The sequence below is a fragment of the Corythoichthys intestinalis genome, chromosome 16 (assembly GCF_030265065.1).
Source record: "Corythoichthys intestinalis isolate RoL2023-P3 chromosome 16, ASM3026506v1, whole genome shotgun sequence".
NCBI classification, from domain to species: Eukaryota; Metazoa; Chordata; class Actinopteri; order Syngnathiformes; family Syngnathidae; genus Corythoichthys; species Corythoichthys intestinalis.
In genome coordinates, this window is record NC_080410.1 from 34,548,219 (window position 1) to 34,567,981 (window position 19,763).

Sequence of the window (19,763 nt, forward strand, 5' to 3'; positions counted from 1 at the left end):
ATGCTGCTGCTCATGGAGACACATACTGTACATGCCTAAGGGAGGTGCCTGTTTTGGTTTCTGGTCGCTAGCTGCTTTTGTTTTGAAAATATTTTAATTTAAAGTTTTTGAAAATAGGCCCCTACGGATCGGCCCCGCCCTCCGTTTACCGTCAACTGATAGCAAAGTCTATGTCTGGAAATTAACCATCAAAACAATTTTCAACAAGGTTAAAAATGTATCTAACCAAATCTAATGCCAAGCTATGCCAAGACAAGAGTTTGCAACAACGAAGGATTTCAGAAGCGAGACAAAAGAATTATACTGATTTTATTAGTCGAATTCTTTGAGCAGCAGCAACCAAAACCCTAGTTCAAAAGGTCAATCACTGTTTGCATGTCCCTTCAGAGTTAGTAAGTGTGCTCACCTTGAGCTGCTTCATCTGTGTTTGTAGCTCTTTCACCTCTGTCTGAAATTGTTCCATATCTTCACTGTTATAGCTGCACTCTGATTCATATGTCTGCAGTGCGGACACAAATACGTTATTCAAATGCACCTGCTGGTGACGGTGATAAAATACACGTCTGATAGGACGAGACTACTGCTTACAGGGGAATGGAAGGCCGACGTGTCCATTAGACTGGCTGCTTCATGATAGGAGAACATGAAAGGACCTGCTGCTAAACTGAGCTCCTCCAAGTTATCCTGGAAAACGGTCCGTGTGGCGTCTACAAAGTCTGACAAAATTCAGAAAGGAAATGTCATATACACTCGTGCTGGGAACTATTTAGTTGAGAGCATTCGAGCTGTAGATATGGATTATTTAAGTAATCGATTAATCGATCAATAAGTTAGTATGAACAATCGAGTAATTGGATTAGGAGCATTTAATGCGTTGCAGAATAAATTTTAGGAGATGTGAAACAAGGGCCTGCTGAGATCGCATTTTCAAAAGAGCATTAAATGCAAATAAAAAAAATGAAATTCCCGAGTGTTTTTTCAAACTATGCAGTATTGCGCTTTCATTTCACAAGAGCAATAAATGCATTTGAAAATAAATTAAAATACCTGACCTTAGCCTCAAATGGAAAAAAAATAACAATAAATGAGAATCAAAGTAGGCAAAAGAACAATTGGCTAACTTTCATAGCAAAGGTCCGCTAGCTTAAATGCTATAAAATGTTATTTTTTTTTTTCTATAAGGCTCTTAACAAATTGTTTAAACACATATTCCCACAAAAAACTGCTAGATATACCTCTAAATTAAATTATGAATGCATAGACAATCATGTTAGTTTAAACAAAAGCTTACAACCTTATGTTGGTCTTAACAGGGAGCTGCTGGATCCAGCCATTTTAGATGAGGTACAGTGGGGCAAATAAGTATTTAAACAACCACTAATTTTGCAAGTTCTCCCATTTGAAAATACTGTATTAGAGAGGCCTTTAATTGTCAACATGGGTAAACCTCAACCATGAGAGACAGAATGTGGAAAAAAACCCCAGAGAATTCCAATGTTTGATTTTTAAAGAATTTATTTGCAAATCATGGTGAAAAATAAGTGTTTGGCCAAGACCAAAAGTTCATCTCAATACTTTGTTATGTACCCTTTGTTGGCAATAACGGAGGCCATACATTTTCTGTAACTCTTCACAAGCTTTTCACACACTGTTGCTGGTATTTTGGCCCATTCCTCCATGCAGATCTCCTCTAGAGCAGTGATGTTTTGGGGCTGTCGTTGGGCAACACAGACTTTCAACTCCCTACACAGATTTTCTATGGGGTTGAGATCTGGAGACTGGCTAAGCCACTCCAGGACCTTGAAATGCTTCTTACGAAACCACTCCTTTGTTGCCCTGGCTGTGTGTTTGGGATCATTGTCATGCTGAAAGACCCAGCCACGTCTCATCTTCAATGCCCTTGCTGATAGAAGGAGATTTTCACTCAAAATCTCTCGATACATGGCCCCATTCACTCTTTCCTTCACACAGATCATTCGTCCTGGTCCCTTTGCAGAAAAACAGCCCCAAAGCAGGATGCTTCCACCCCCATGCTTCACAGCGGGTATGGTGTTCTTCGGCTGCAATTCAGTATTCTTTCTCCTCCAAACACGGGGACCTGTGTTTCAACTAAAAAGTTCTATTTTGGGTTCATCTGACCATAACACATTCTCCCAGTCCTCTTCTGGATCATCCAAATGCTCTCTAGCGAACCGCAGACGGGCCTGGACGTGTACTGGCTTCAGCAGGAGGACATGTCTGGCAGTGCAGGATTTGAGTCCCTGGCAGCGCATTGTGTTACTGTGGTCCCAGCTCTCTCTAGGTCATTCACTAGGTCCCCCCCGTATGGTTCTGGGATTTTTGCTCACCGTTCTTGTTATCATTTTGACGCCACAGAGTGAGATCTTGCATGGAGCCCCAGATCGAGGGACATTATCAGTGGTCTTGTATGTCTATCATTTTCTAATAATTGCTCCCACAGTTGATTTCTTTACACCAAGCGTTTTACCTATTGATGATTCAGTCTTTCCAGCCTGGTGCAGGTCTACAATTTTGTCTCTGGTGTCCTTCGACAGCTCTTTGGTCTTGGCCATAGTGGAGTTTGGATTGTGACTGACTGAGATTGTGGACAGGTGTCTTCTATACCGATAATGAGTTAAAACAGGTGCCATTAATACAGGTAACGAGTGGAGCCTCGTTAGACCTCGTTAGAAGACGTTAGACCTCTTTGACAGCCAGAAATCTTGCTTGTTTGTAGGAGAGCAAATACTTATTTTCCACACCAATTAGGAAATAAATTATTTAAAAATCAAATAATGTGATTTTCTGCTTTTTTCCCCCCTCCACATTCTGTCTCTCATGGTTGAGGTTTACCCATGTTGACAATTACAGGCCTCTCTAATCTTTTCAAGTAGGAGAACTTGCACAAATACTTATTTGCCCCACTGTATGTCATATTCACTGTTGCCACTAGAGGGCAGTTTATCCACCCAAATCAATTAAAAGAAATGCAAACCATTACAACGCCACTGTAATGAAAAGAATCCCCGAAGCAGCAAAATTTGATGTGAAGCTTTTTTTCTAATCGAATTAATCGATTAATCATTGCAGCACTATGTGCATGTTTTCTTTGTACTTGTTTTCTCTGAAATCCTCCTATGAAAATGTTTGTAAATTTCAATGCTCACATTTTTTGGGTAGGGATGTCCCCGAGCCGATTACGTGAGCGGCCATCAGGCCCGATCATGTCAGTCTCAGAGGCTCGGAATCAGGTAAAAAAAGATGGCGTTTATAACTCATTAGTTTTGACTGGGACGGTTGGCAGCGAATGTTCGATAGCGGCCAGCCGCCAATTCAAATTGGGTTTGCAGCAACTCTGTCTGTATATACAAAGTTAGTTTTATCTTCATCCTCACTCATTCCACAATGAATCCAGACTGACTTGTCATTCAAATTAATTTTTAAAAGGCAACTAATGCACAACCGTGACAAAATCAAGACATATTTTAGGAAAAATTGCATACGCCAAGTAGGCTCGTACACGTGACATTGCGCACAAGTGCCACAACCGCTAAGTGACACACAGCCATCATACTGGCGCTGCGATTTGACAGCTTTTCAACACAGATCTGTCACTTGCAGTTAACACAACTCGAAGCGTGTATTTGTTTGTACGTGCGCGTGTGTGTTTATGAGGGCCTTACCTCCATAGGCCACCGTGCCTTGCGGGTCTGTTGTCAAGCTCTGTCGCAACTTCTTTCTTTTCTCATCTGTGACATCCAAGCCGAGGAAGGACAGAGCCTACAAGAGATTTAAAATATATTGCAGTGCAACCATGGTGCACCTGGTCAGCTTGAGATGACAATGCATATTGATAATAACTGTGTTTATGAGCAAAAACTAGAAACGTGAAATACGGTACATTTGCGGATACAATTTCTAATAATCATCTTTTTCTTTGGTGACATCACCCATGCCATTTCATGATTATGTCTTTTAAGTAAAGGTCGACCGATATATTGGTTGGCCGATATGTGGGCTGATATATGGACTCTTTTCAAGATCAGCCAATATGTATAGCTTGTATAATACAATAATTTATGTTAACTGTTTGGGTGATGATCTTTCTTATAAAGGGGTCAGCAACCCAAAATGTTGAAAGCATATATTGGACAAAAAAACAAAGAACAAATATGTCTGGAGCTACAAAAAATTAAAAGCCTTACATAAGCCCTATAATGAAGGCAACAGATGCTGTATATACAGTGGTACCTCTACATACAAAGTTAATCCTTTCCAGGACCTTGTTTGTAAGTCGAAATGGTCGTATGTCGAGCAGGATTTTCCAATAGGAATACATTATAATTCCAATAATTCGTTCCACAGCTCAAAAACCTACATTAAATCCCTAATAAATACTGCTGGTACTATTACAAATTGCAATTACACATAGCAAAACAAATAAATTATAAATAAAAATCGGAATAATATAATAAAAATAATAAAAATAATTCCTGTATTAATGTAATGAATCGGATTATAATGTGGCGGACGTTTTATGCGCTTCCTGAACGCACCGCGGGGCTGACGTGCCAGAGACAGAGAGCGGTGAGCTTGAGAGTTTCACTTATACTTTTAATGTTTTCTTGAGAACACCATCAATTGCAGCATACAGTAGGTGTTTTGTCTTGAATAAGTTGTGAAATAAATGATAAAAACGTGGCGAATCTGGCAATTTATATGGAGATGTTACCACAATAAGAATTGTCACCGTAATTCATAAAGACTGGCGAACGATGGTCGGAGGAGGACTGTGGAGATTTATTGTTTAGCCATTTCACGGATGCACAGCCCACGCTCATATTTTTCTATAATTTGCATTTTCATTTAGAAGGCAAGCGTCAACTTTTTCCTTGTTTGACCACCTGTACCAACCTTTTTTTGAAACCTGTGTCGATTTGTCACACAAGAAAATCCGCCGTGCATTCGTCAGCGGTGCTGCCATGTCGTCGTATTTCGAGTTTTTCGTCGGATGTAGAAACAAATGGCGAGTCAAATTTTACGTCGGATGTCGAAAAGATCGTGTGTCGAAGCGATCGTATGTCGAGGTACCACTGTATTTGTATTAACTATATTAGCGTACTATCAAAATGACCAAGTTGGCTAAAAATACATAATGAGCCTTCATGATTTAACCCTAAATTGCCAAATGTATCACATTTGATAGACCTAAGATTTCATGATTTTGAGACTAATTCAGAATTTTGACATTTCTTTTTGAAAAAAAAAAAGAAGTCAACACATGCATCTGCAGGTTCCATGAGAAAAACAAACAGGATTTAGCAAGGCTTATAGAAATCTGAGCGCTTATTACACATATTCATTTTGACCTTTCTTTTTACAAATTCGAAAAAAAGGTTTCATTAGGACCTTATTTTTCAAATTTTGGGATTCTCTGATAATTGCTTCATATTGCTGGCATTAAAGGGTTAATGTTTATTTTCCCTGCAGTGCATCCAACGCACCACGTAACTACTCTGTTGTATGATGCCACTTCAAGTTAACTTCATTCCAATATTAATGAATTGTTTCATTGCTTTTATGCAATTAAAGGAATGCAATAAAGAAATCCGATTTTTTATGTCATTTTTATTGTGAGGTTTCGAAAAATAAAATTGAACATGCAAAACATGCCCCTTATCTGGGCATGTCTTTGATTTTCTGTATTATCTCGATTTTGGTTTTGAAGTCTGCAAATAGGTGTTATTATATGTTGATGAATGTCTCCTTCATGGACCTTTAATCTGTGAATGGTTTTCCACGCTTTATTATATCCCGGGCTGCAACAAAACTTGCAGCAGAAGAAGAAGTACTGGAGTTTGGCGATGCAACCCACTTCCACCCATCCATCATCTTCCTCTTGTTCCGGGGTCAGGGCGCGGGGGCAGCAGCTTTAACAGGGAAGCCCAGACTTCCCTCTCCCCAGCCACTTCAACCAGCTCCTCCGGCGGGATTCCAAGGCGTTCCCAGGCCAGCCGAGAGACAGTCTCTCCAGCATGTCCTGGGTCGTCCCCGGGGCCTCCCGCCGGTGGGACATGCCCGGAACACCTCTCCGGGGAGGTGCCCTGGAGGCATCCGAACCAGATCCTCTCAACGCGAAGGAGTAGCAGTTCGATGATGAGTCCGGATGACCGAGCTTCTCACCCTGTCTCTATGGGAGAAACTGCGGAGGAAACTCATTTCAGCCGCTTGTATCTGGGATCTTGTTTTTTCGGTCACGACCCACAGCTCGTGACTATAGGTGAGGGTAGGAACGTAGATCGACAGGTAAATCGAGAGCTTCGCCTTTTGGCTCAGCTCCTTCTTCACCACAACGGACCGGAGCAGAGTCCGCATCACTGCAGACGCTGCACCGATCCGCCTGTCGATCTCCCGCTCCCTCCTACCATCACTCGTGAACAAGACCCCAAACATACTTGAACTCCTCCACGTAGGGCAGGATCTCATCCCTGACCCGGTGAGGGCACTCCACCCTTTTCTGACTGAGGACCATGTTCTCGGATTTGGAGGTGCTGAACTTCATCCCAACCGCTTCACATTTGGCTGCGAACCGCTCCAGTGAGAGTTGGAGGTCACGGCTTGATGGAGCCAACAGCACCACATCATCTGCAAAAAGCAGAGATGCAGTGCTGAGGTCACCAAACCGGACCCCTCAACGCTTCGGCTGTGCCTAGAAATTCTGTCAATAAAAATTATGAACAGAATCGGTGACAAAGGGCAGCCTTGGAGGAGTCCAACCCTCACTGGGAACGAATTCGACTTACTGCCGACAATGCGGACCAAACTCTGACACCGGTCGTACACAGGGACCGAACAGCCCTTAACAAGGGGCTAAGTACCCCGTACCCACGGAGAACCCCCAACAGGACTCCCGAGGCATACGGTCAAACACCTTCTCCAGATCCACAAAACTCATGTAGACTGGTTGTGTGGACTCCCATGCACCCCATGCAATCTACTTCTTAAATCTATTTTTGCGCACCTCTAAGTTCTTCAGAAGTAATGCAATCACACTTTTTCTCTCACTCCCAACTTGGTACTTGGCTGCAAATGTAGCATGCCTTCCCTAAAAATGTCTTTCCACATTTCTCTTTTTGTTATTTGACAACTTCTCACCACAGAGTAAACATTCAGGCAATTCTTCCGCATTAACAATGAATGCAAATGATTCAGTCCAAGAAATCGTGGAATCGTCTGTTCTCCTCAGTTATTTTTCTCTTTTTTCCCTGTCGGATCCATGGCCCATCACACAGCGGCCGGTTTGTTTACAATAGCCACCTGCCTAGCATCACGCCCTGCTGATAGAAACGTGTGTCGCAGGCTATGCCGCAAATCTTTGTTGTCACAAATGTTGAAATTTAATATTTTTTCTACACATTTTTACAGCATCGGAAAACATTAAGAATGTTTGTGTCATTTTTGTCCTCCTACAGAAACCATATGATGGGGGAAAATATTATGTGATGCCTTAATATTAGCACATTATGCCTTTGTGATGTATGATTGCTTCTGTGACCTAGATTGTAACAACTTCTATTGTTTTTCACCTTGGGTCCCATAGTTAGGAGGGAATCTCACGAGATAACTTGTTTTGCACCATAGTACGCGCTTGAGTCCCATAGTTAGGAGGGAATCTCACGAGATAACTTAAATAAACATTCTACTTTAACTGCCTTAACGGTCTTACGAGTTCGGGTGGTGCGTTTTCGTGGGGGCAGGGAGTGGCCACCCGTGTCCCCACGTCAGACGTACCTATAAGAGTCGGGAGATTCCTCCAACGCCCCGGAAGTCTGCCAGAGGATTACGTACGGGTCGCTTGGCTTTGTTCCTTTGCCGCTTTGCCGGAGTGTTGGCTCCCCGCTCATTTGTCACGGTAAGCGATTTTCATTGTTAAGGAACAGTTTGTTGTGCTGTAACGGTAACGCGGGGATTGACAAACTAGATCTAACGTCATCGTTACCACTTGTTCTTGTTTTTGATGGGTGTTTGCTTGCTTTTGTGGGATTGCAATCAATAAATTATTATTATTATTATTTATTCTGCATTTTCCAATCAATAAACATTGTCTATTGAGCAAAAGTGTGCTGGTTGCTGACTCACCGCGAACCTGGAAATTTCGGAAAACACCATATCAAAACAAAAAATATATTTCCCTCCCCATCTTTTTACATTTTCTAAACTTTTTGAAAATGCTCGGGGAGCCACTAGGGAAGCGCTAAAAAGCCGCATGCGGCTCTTAAAACACGGGTTGCCGACACTCGTACTAGGCTGATATTTGGACTTTTTTTTTTGAAGATCGGCTGAAATTAGCCAATATAATGTGATGACTGCTATGTTCACTGTTTGGGTGATGATCTTTCTTTAAAATCGATATATCGGCCAGTTGATATATTGGGCAAATATATGGACTTTTATCAAGATGATATCGGCCGATATAAAACCATAGCCAATGTAATAGAATAACAGTTTGTTCACTGTTTGGGTGATGATATTTCTTATAAAGGTCAAAGTCAAGCGATATACTCGCCAGCCGATATATTGGGCCAATATTTGGACTTTTGTTTTTTTAAGATCGACCGATATCAGCTGAAATGATAACTGTTAATTTCACTGATGGGTGATGATTAGAGATGCGATCGATCGGGTCCGATGACGTCATTTTCAAAGTATCGGAATTGGCAAAAAAAAACATCGGACATGCCTTTTTTAATATATATATATTTTTTAATTAAATCGTTTTCTAATTGTATTTAATGTTACAGACATAATAAGTTACATTCATCCAGAGTCTTTAGTTTAGGCTTAAGGTAGGGTTATCAAATGTATCCCGATAACGGCGGTAATTAATTATTTTTAAAATGTATCACGTTAAAATATTTAACGCAATTAACGCATGCGCTGCACGATCCACTCACGCATTGTCGCGTTCAATCTGTAATAGCGCCGTATTACCTATATATAGAGAGCTAAAAGGCAGCGTAAAATGAGAAGAGTGAATTTTGGCAGCCTTTGGAGCCTTTTTTTAATTAGGTAAAGCCTTACAATCCTTCTCCCTACGATTAGAAATATCGTGGTAAGCAATGTGGGGAAGAAAGGTAGTAATTGATCTTTTTCTTAACACCCTATCTTTTTTCCCAACGCAGAGAAGATATATCAATTGGTACCACTACGCACAGTCATGGGTGCACTTCCCATCATGCATTTGGGCACAACAGTTAAATGGCTAAAGTATCATTTACTGAAAGCTCAACAAATACACTAGATGGCAATATTTAGTCACAATATACAAAGTCACATTTAAGTCTTTCTGTCCGTGGATCCCTCTCACAGAAAGAATGTTAATAATGTAAATGCCATCTTGAGGATTTATTGCCATAATAAACAAATACAGTACTTATGTACTGTATGTTGAATGTATATATTCGTCCGAGTTTTATTCATTTTTTTCTTAATGCATTGCCAAAATGTTTATGATCGGCAAAAATTATCGGGAATGATTGGGATTGAATCGGGAGCAAAAAAAAAAAAAAAGCAATCGGATCGGGAAATATCGGGATCGGCAGATACTCAAACTAAAACGATCGGGAGCAAAAAAACATGATCGGAACAACCCTAGTGATGATCTTTCTCGTAAATGTCAAGGTATATACGTACTGGCCGGTCGATATTCAGACTTTTTTTCTGTTTTTCAAGATCGACCCATTTAATATGATAACTGTTGTGTTCACGGTTTGGGTGATGACCTTTCTTTAAAGACCGATATATTGGCCGGCTGATACATTGGGTCGATATATGGACTTTTTCAAGATTGGTTATATCAGCTGATATATAGCAGATATAACAGCCGCAAAATTTTGTCCCATTGGCTCCATTTGGCCCAAGTTTGAGACTCCTGCTCTATATGAATGTAATAAAAACATTTAATAAAGATGAATCATAATTCATGCACGAAAGGTAAACATTTCTCTCTGATGTCACAAATGAGGGTTAAATTCTATCAGTGTGAGATTAAGACAAAAACCCAAACTAGTAGCAAACAGCCCACAGGACAGAGTCTAACAGTCGCACAAGTTAGAAAACAATGAGATGTGATGTTTGAAGGCAGGAATGATAATTAGGAACCACAAGATAAAGTGCTGATATAGAATGGTAAAAATGTTCAATGAAGCTTGTCAGTGTAAAAGAGGAGGCAAAGTTAGTTTGAAAGAGAGATCAATAATTAGATGGAGAAGAGAGCTTAGAGCTGACTATACAGAAGTGAAAAACAGGAAAAGGCGAGTTTATCTGAATGAGAGAATTCCCTCAAATCCCCCAGGGCCTTAATCTCAACGCATGAAATTAGATGAACTGAAACACCGAAGGCCTTTATAGTTTTACATATTTCAAGTTTGCATAGAGTAAATAAACACATGGTCTACTTTATGTGGAGGATTTAAACCTTTCAAGCACGAATTATAATTTTTTTCTAAAACCTTACAGGGCACTCATTTAAGTCAATGGCTCCCAATAACAGTGCTAGACATCCAATTGGATTGGAAGGCTATTGCCGTCAATAGCATGCAATGAGTTAAATATTATCATAGACTTCAATATCAGTTGATGAGACAACTCCTACAGACATTGCGCCACGGCCTCCCATAGGGGGCTAGCCCAGGCAGAGCGTAAAATGAATGATAACTGCCCGTTTTTTTCCCTTTTAACCAAGAATCTAGACTGTTTTACGTAGATATCTGTAGAAATTCCAGAATTTACGCATTAATGTACAAGAATTTTCAATTTAAAAAGCTCTTTGTTTTGTGATGGCCACCATGTTGGATTTTGTATCCATACACAATCGCGTGTATTCAATTAATCCGTTAATTTTCTGCCAATTGCCTGTTCTTGGCAAAAAAAAAAAAAACCCTAGTAATTTAGACATTTCTGCGTTCACACAAAAAAATTATTATTAATTCATTTTATGTAACATTTTCATCTAAAAATGACGGGGGCAAGTTAGCCGGCAAGACGTGCGGAGGCAATAGTGACTTAGGAATTCAACCTAAATAAGCTGTGATTGTATATAGAAAAATGCAAAATTTGCTTTTGTTGAGTAAAATTAAGATGATTTGGCATGCTTTCCTCAAGTGCTGTATTAAGTTTCTCATGTGAAAATTGATTTATTTATCACCTGTCAAAATTGCACTAAATAAAACATTTTTAAGTCGCCATTTAGGGCAAAAACATATGTTAAATATTGCTTTTCATTCTGAAAATATTGGTGATTATCTCTGCATTTGGTGATTTTCGTGCATCTAGCGTGAAATCTAAAAAATATATAGGCATTTTAAGTTTTGTTATAGTTATATGAAAAATGATTACCATAAATTCTGGACTATAAGGCGCACCTGACTATAAGCCGCCACCCACCAAATTTGACAGGAAAACAGCATTTGTTCAAAGATAAGCCGCACTGGACAATAAGCCGCAGCTGTCCTCACTTTATTATGTGATATTTACACCAAAATATATTAACCGGTAACACTTTATGTGACAGTGGCATGATAAGACTGTCATAGGACCAAATGAGCCACCATAAAGCTTTGAACCAATTGGCTGCAAGGCTTCATTGCTTCATTTGGCCATCACTGCTCCCTTGGGGGAGACAATCAACCTCTGCTGCCACCTGCTGTCAACACTGTTGTCGTCCAACGTGCCTCCTAGCATGCATTGTAGCGCTACAAATGTAAATGACAATCAAAATACATGTTTTGTGCTAAATATTTCTTCAGTTACTCTTCCAGTTGTTTCATAAATTGCAACCTCTGTATTTGGTAAAACTATTTGATAGTGGCACCATAAAACTGTCATAAGACCATCATAATTATGACATGACACTGCCATGAGCATTAATGACATCATGACAAATGTCATTTTGTGTCATCCGGCAAACTATCTCACTTTTGAATAGATGCAAAAGATCCAAGCTGGACATAAATGGAGGGTTGGTGACATAATTTGCCAGATGATACTTAATGACGTCCGTCTTAACCATTCATTAATGGCCATGATAGTGTCATAATCATGTCATAATTATGACAGTCTTATGGCAGTCTAATGACACCGCTGTCAAAGTGTTACCTATTAACCCAAATAAATAAACAAATAAGCCGCACTGGACTATAAGCCGCAGGATTCAAAATGAGGGGAAAAAAGTAGCAGCTTATAGTCCGAAAATTACGGTAATCGGGATTTTATTCGGAACAGACTTTCAATTTTTTGATGCTGCTGCTCATGGAGAGTCATATATGCCTAAGGGAGGTGCTAGTTTTGGTTTTAGGTCGCTAGCGGATTTGGTTTTAGAAATATTTGGAATTTTAAGATTTTGAAAATAGGCCCCCTACAGAGCGACCCTGCGCCCCGTTTCCTGTTAACTGATTCTGAAGTCTATGATAGTTTATAAAAGTGTCCAGTGAGGAAAAGTTAGCAGCATATTTAGACCGTGGAGAACTTCAAATACCTTGCATTGTAGCCATATTATTGTTTGTTTTCGCTCTTGAGCTGCCGCCGTGCCGAGCGCTGTTGGCTACCTGTGTGGAATTTATATGAGTGTTGTGAAAAGTGGGCGTTAAACTGAGGCGTATTGGACCTTTTAGTATTTAAACGTGTTTGTGTGTCATTGAGCTATCCAGCTGCGGGGATTTGCATTATAATACACGGCGCTTTTATTTCCAATACAAAAACTCCAACGCACACTGTAGGCGAAATAGAACACTGTGTTTGTAGTAGCCTAGTAGTATGTAAACTATGCAGCATGCCATTGCATGGAGAAAAAGTGCGAGCATGACAAATTTGGACCGAAACGGCTGTTTTTGGATGGGAAAAATGAAAGTAAGATCCTCGGGGCGAGTTTGTTCATTCGCCATTCCCAGTTGAAATGAATTGGACGTCTATTGCCGTCAATGTCATGCAATGAGTTAAATATTATGAAGGGGAAAAAAAAAAAATCAACTTTAGAGTGTTAATTGAGGCCGTAACCAGTGTGTATTTCTTTTTTTTTTTTTTAAACCTGTCCTGTTCAGCTGTTTGACATGGAGAATGGAAGTCTAAGTGCCCAGTTGGTCTGAACAATTTTAATGTTTCACATCGAGAGTATTGCATACTCCCGTTGTGATCATTCAACATACCTCGTTTATTATGACAAAGCAGCGAACAGGAAGGGGTTATGGGGGAACAGAAGAAAAGAAACACACGAGAAGAAAGAAAAGAAACACAAACAAACAACAAGAAATACATTGAACGTCTACACTAACTACTAATATGTTGGTGCAATCGTCAGCTAGATGTATTTCCAGTTGACACCATGTGGAGGGCCTGTTGACCAGGGAAAGAAGGGGACGGGGGTGGGGGAGTCTATAAGCTAAGTGGTTGAAAGGGGTAGACTGTACACAAATCAGCTCTGTGATCTGGAACCCAGTAATCGTGTGAATCCCTTGTGAGTGTAAGCCTGTTGGTGACCGCCCCATCGCCACTCCCGGCACCGGGACCCCCCACCCGAGTGCGTCCTATCACATTCAGCCGCATGCAAGCCCCACAAAGCGCGCGACAGCCACGCAGACGAGTGGAGACGCCACGCGGGCGCCAACCCAGGGCCACGGCCCCCACCCAGCCAGGGCGGGCAGGGTAGGTGGCTTCAGCACAGCCCATCCCTCCTCCTGCAGCCCAGCAAGGGAGCCATCATCCCCCCCAGCATCCAGGGTGGTCCCCCGGGTCACCCGCGCACCCATCAACCGGCCTTCAGTGATGGCAAGAGGGGACGCACGCCAACCCCACGCCCACCCACACCCCCGTCTGCCCACCCAGCCCACGAGCCACGGCCGCAACCCCCCCAACCGGCACGGCACGCCACGGCCCACCAAGCCCAGGGCAGTGCAGGGTCCCCTGTCGGAGCAGGCAACATCCAGCCGATACACAGAGCATATTTCAATAATTTCGTTTTTATCAACGTTGTATTCATTTATTAATGATTATAAATTATGATTATGATTACTAACCTAAAATGATTGCTAAGATTTCAGTTTTTTTTAAGGGTCAACCCTTAAAAAGCTGTACTGACCACTTTCCCTGAAACGGTTAAAATATCTAGGAGTTGCTTCAAAATTGTGAAGAAAAAAAAAATCATCAAAATTGGCAATGAGACGACTCACCAAATCCAGTTTGTCAGATTTGAGCCGGATGTAGGGGTCAAGTGTGATTTTCGGTTTAGTCCCAGTGGATGACCTCTGATTGGTTGAATCTAGAGAAGAAAAAGAAAACATGTAGTTGAATAAGTTGACTCAAGGCCTATAATAGAATGCTATGCAAAGAAACTGGGCAACATCACTAGATAATCTGGACAAACAGAATGAGTTCAGGGAGGGGTTGTGTGAAAAACACATGATTAAAAAGAGTGGAGTAGGGGAAAGATGAGTGATTATATGGCTGAGAGCAAGGTGGAAAAACAGGAGAGCAGACAGACAGTGTTTAATACTAATTTGATGAGCTTCCCTGTCCCAGATTTGTGAGTCTGCTTGTTATGGCAATGGCACCGTTACTGCCATTTACTGTGTGTCAATGTGTGTGCGTATTTACGAAAGCGCTCAGTGCTGTTGCCGGGTGTATCCTGATAACAGAGAAAACGTGCCTGCCTTTCCTCTTCCCTTCTAAAGGATTTATACAGAGCCACTTCTAACTGACAGAGCTGCTGCCGTGACGACAGTCTGTGCATTATATTCTGCTCGCACACACGTATCCATCTGATTCACATTCATTCTTGCACAATTCATTGAAATTTGCTCTATTCGCCATGTGGAATTCTACATTTTATGGGTTGTATTTGTAGTAAAACTTGATTTTGCTATTTCAATTGCTTGGATTTGAAGTCTAAAAAAATATTAATCCCAGAACTATGAAATTTGTGTTAACCCTTTCAGGGGCAGGGGTCCCTACAGTGGGCACTAAGAGTATATTGGTATGGTATGCTCAAATTGTCCCCACCAACCTTTAAGCAACCTTATACTGTATGCATTATACAGGGTGATTCAAAAGCAATGTCCCAAAATGATCACGCATGTATTCATTTTAAAATATTTGAAATAGACTGAATTATTAGTTAATTAAAATGAATTAATAATTTAATATGAATTAAAAGCCTTTTTAAAAAGTAAGTCATTTTAACAAATTAAAAGTCATATCGGATTGATGTTGTCCGTGCCGCTGGTGGTGGACATTGAGCTTTGATTTGTAAAGCATATTACAAAGCATGTTACGAAGTTACATACGATATTTGCGTCCAGCAAGTTATTAATTTTTTCAAATTAATTTTTTTTTAATATACTGCAATGGTTTCGGCACATTTTTTTTAATCACCCTGTATAATGAGTTCAGTTATACAGATAATTTAGATTGTTTTCCTATATGTTGTCAGGATAGAATTGACCCTACCATTATTTACTGAATTATTTTCATTATGTTCATACTTACATTTACCGCTTTTCACTTGCTGAATGCGCCGGTCCATTTCACCCACCTCAAAAGAACGTTTGATAATCTGATGACTTGACCAACCCCCAACACACACATGCAGGCACACCCTGACAGAAATACATGTCGACAACATGCTGCCTCGTCCATTCCAGGAGGGACATTGCATGTAAGTACTGTAAGTAATGTAAAAAGACGTCAATATATTGGAGGTGGGGAACATACTACAAATTTTGCTATTGAAAATCCGACCTGCATCAGAGTTAGCATAACATTAAACTGTGTGAATTTGCTAACCTGCAAAACTCGAGTAGGAAGCTGCTTGGAAAGAAATGTCCCTCTGTTTGTTTTCTCTACTGTTAACATTTATTAGTGTGAGATATGTAGTGAACTCTGCTGGAAACCATAGAACAAGGGCGTAGGTTTGCATATGGACGGTAGGGACATAACACGACCAAATTTTCAGGATGCTCAGATTGTCCCCACCAACTTTTTAGCAACTTTATTTGCATGATGTAATGAGTTCAGTTACAGTGCCTTGCAAAAGTATTCGCCCCCCTTGAACCTTGCAACCTTTCGCCACATTTCAGGCTTCAAACATAAAGATATAAAATTTTAATTTTTTGTCAAGAATCAACAACAAGTGGGACACAATCGTGAAGTGGAACAAAATTTATTGGATAATTTAAACTTTTTTTAACAAATAAAAAACTGAAAAGTGGGGCGTGCAATATTATTCGGCCCCCTTGCATTAATACTTTGTAGCGCCACCTTTTGCTCCAATTACAGCTGCAAGTCGCTTGGGGTATGTTTCTATCAGTTTTGCACATCGAGAGACTGACATTCTTGCCCATTCTTCCTTGCAAAACAGCTCGAGCTCAGTGAGGTTGGATGGAGAGGGTTTGTGAACAGCAGTCTTCAGCTCTTTTCACAGATTCTCGATTGGATTCAGGTCTGGACTTTGACTTGGCCATTCTAACACCTGGATACGTTTATTTTTGAACCATTCCATTGTAGATTTGGCTTTATGTTTTGGATCATTGTCCTGTTGGAAGATAAATCTCCGTCCCAGTCTCAGGTCTTGTGCAGATACCAACAGGTTTTCTTCCAGAATGTTCCTGTATTTGGCTGCATCCATCTTCCCGTCAATTTTAAGCATCTTCCCTGTCCCTGCTGAAGAAAAGCAGGCCCAAACCATGATGCTGCCACCACCATGTTTGACAGTGGGGATGGTGTGTTCAGGGTGATGAGCTGTGTTGCTTTTACGCCAAACATATCGTTTTGCATTGTGGCCAAAAAGTTCAATTTTGGTTTCATCTGACCAGAGCACCTTCTTCCACATGTTTGGTGTGTCTCCCAGGTGGCTTGTGGCAAACTTTAAACAAGACTTTTTATGGATATCTTTGAGAAATGGCTTTCTTCTTGCCACTCTTCCATAAAGGCCAGATTTGTGCAGTGTACGACTGATTGTTGTCCTATGGACAGACTCTCCCACTTCAGCTGTAGATCTCTGCAGTTCATCCAGAGTGATCATGGGCCTCTTGGCTGCATCTCTGATCAGTTTTCTCCTTGTTTGAGAAGAAAGTTTGGAAGGACGGCCGGGTCTTGGTAGATTTGCAGTGGTCTGATGCTCCTTCCATTTCAATATGATGGCTTGCACAGTGCTCCTTGAGATGTTTAAAGCTTGGGAAATCTTTTTGTATCCAAATCCGGCTTTAAACTTCTCCACAACAGTATCTCGGACCTGCCTGGTGTGTTCCTTGGTTTTCATAATGCTCTCTGCACTTTAAACAGAACCCTGAGACTATCACAGAGCAGGTGCATTTATACGGAGACTTGATTACACACAGGCGGATTCTATTTATCAGCATCGGTCATTTAGGACAACATTGGATCATTCAGAGATCCTCACTGAACTTCTGGAGTGAGTTTGCTGCACTGAAAGTAAAGGGGCCGAATAATATTGCACGCCCCACTTTTCAGTTTTTTATTTGTTAAAAAAGTTTAAATTATCCAATAAATGTTGTTCCACTTCACGATTGTGTCCCACTTGTTGTTGATTCTTGACAAAAAAATTAAATTTCATATCTTTATGTTTGAAGCCTGAAATGTGGCGAAAGGTTGCAAGATTCAAGGGTATACTTTTGCAAGGCACTGCATATAGGCAATTTAGATTGTCTTCCGATATGTTGTAAGAAAAGAATTTACCCTACCATTATTAAGTGAATTATTTTCATTATGGAAAATAAATGAATTAATGAATGAATGAATGTACAGACTTACATTTACCCTTTTTCACTTGCTGAATGTGCCGGTCCATTTTTTTCCCCCCTTAAATGCACGTTTGATTGGCTGATGACTTGACCCACACACACACGCACAGTCTCGACACAGACAACATTTCGACAACATGCCGCTGCCTCCGCCCCCTTTGAAGAGGAGGGACATTAGAAGTTTTTTTTCCGGCCAGCAGCGGCCACTGTAAGTCATGTAAAAAGATGTCAATGTTGCAGAGGTGGGGAACACACCACTAATTGTTCTACTGAAAGCCCAACCTGCAACAGACTTAGCATAACATTAAACTGTGTGAACTTACTAGCCTGCAAAACTCAGTTTTGAAGCTGCTTTGAGAGAAATTTCTTCCTGTATGTTTTCTTCTGTTAACGTCATTTAAACTGTGAGAAATTTAGTGAACAGAAGTTAACCCTCTTCGCCCCAATTTTCATTTTTATTTTATTTATGTGGTCTTAAAGCTGCCCAAAGGAGCCTTCATTTTTTTGTTGATTTTGGCTGTGATTGTAGACAAAAGCAGTGATGTTTTACCTAAAGGAAGGCTTCATTTATATTTATTTTTGTTATTCCCTGACTAAGAGGTTTTTTCAGTTAATTTCATTATTTAGACAGATAATGTTGAGTGGGCCTAAGAAAAATATTTCTCTTTCTTTTTTAATTCCTGGATAGTTTAAGAGATTATTAACAACTTTGTATTTATGTTCAACTATTGCAATTTAAATTTGCTATTAAAACCTAGACATCTATTGTGGAGGTTTATTAAAATATTTCTTTAGTAGTTTTTGAAAACAAAGAGTTTGAATTGAACGGTGCATCATTTGAAGCAATACACATAAAAGTTGTTTTCCATGTCTCTTATTCACCGCTCACAAGCTTCAGGAGCAACATCTGATAAATCTGAGAACACCGGCAGAATGATCAGCAATCTGGACAGTTATTTTTACATGACAAAAATATGTTAAGGCAGCATTCGCTCATCACTGTGACGTCTCGGTAGAGGCAAACTGCATCAACGTTTTCGTGTGCTGTGATGCACGGGCTATCTGCAAAAAATAATCAAATATGTAAAGCACACATAGCTCTGGATGCTAACTATCTCTATAATAATATTGGAATATGTTAGATCACACAATAGTTTACCGTGAAGATCTGATTTTTGGACATCAAACACTCTCCTGCTCCGTCACTAGAGCAGGCGAGTGCTGTCACTAGCGAACTTGACACATGAACGCTATTCTTGTCTCATCCAGTTTTTCCTGTTCATTTTGCTTTTGCTGCTCGTTTTGTGAAATATAGACAGTGCTATCATGCGCATTAATGTTCCTCTCGGGTTCAAATCCAAAGGGCTGAACAGACGACATGTTTATGAAGCTATAGTCATTCTCTCGAAGCCCGGCAACGTAACCATGTGATGTCACCGCCCTGCGACATGAACAAGAATGGCAAGCTACTAGTTAAACTAATTTTACAAATTGTATAAACATGAAAATATTAAGAGGGGTTTTAATATTGAATTATTATAACCCGTACTAACATTTATCCTTTATGAACTATATGTCTTTCTATTAGTGGTGACCTTTAACTCTATTTTTAAATAATCAAAAATACCGTATTGGCCCGAATATTAGACTGTGTTTTTTGCATTGAGGTAAGACAAAAAGTGGGGGTCGTCTTATATTCGTGGACTAGACGTCATACCCATTCACGACGCTAGATGGCGTCAGATATCATTGAAGCGATGTTCTGTCATGACAATTCTCAGCTACTCTCAAGTTTAACCATTTTGCATTATTTTATTGTTTTTCATTATTGTGACCACTGTTCCTGAAAGGGTTAAACCAGGAAGACTGGCTGTAAATGCTAATATTTCAGTGCTATTGACGGCGTGACATGTTCTATCCATTGTGACCAGTTAGTAGAGGGTTAAAAAAGAA

The 19,763-nt window shown here is 40.4% G+C and overlaps 1 protein-coding gene across 5 annotated transcripts in view; it reads right to left on the minus strand.

Annotated features, from left to right (window-relative positions):
* si:dkeyp-72e1.9 (syntaxin-binding protein 4) overlaps positions 1 to 19,763 on the minus strand; it is a 105,782-nt gene that overhangs the window by 20,014 nt on the left and 66,005 nt on the right. For all 5 annotated transcript variants that reach the window (XM_057817888.1, XM_057817890.1, XM_057817889.1 and 2 more), the window contains 4 exons: positions 14,223 to 14,311; positions 3,684 to 3,780; positions 589 to 716; positions 407 to 499 (listed from right to left, as the gene is read on the minus strand). In XM_057817888.1, coding sequence (XP_057673871.1) covers positions 407 to 499; positions 589 to 716; positions 3,684 to 3,780; positions 14,223 to 14,311 — 407 coding nt within the window. The remainder of the gene's footprint in view (positions 1 to 406; positions 500 to 588; positions 717 to 3,683; positions 3,781 to 14,222; positions 14,312 to 19,763) is intronic.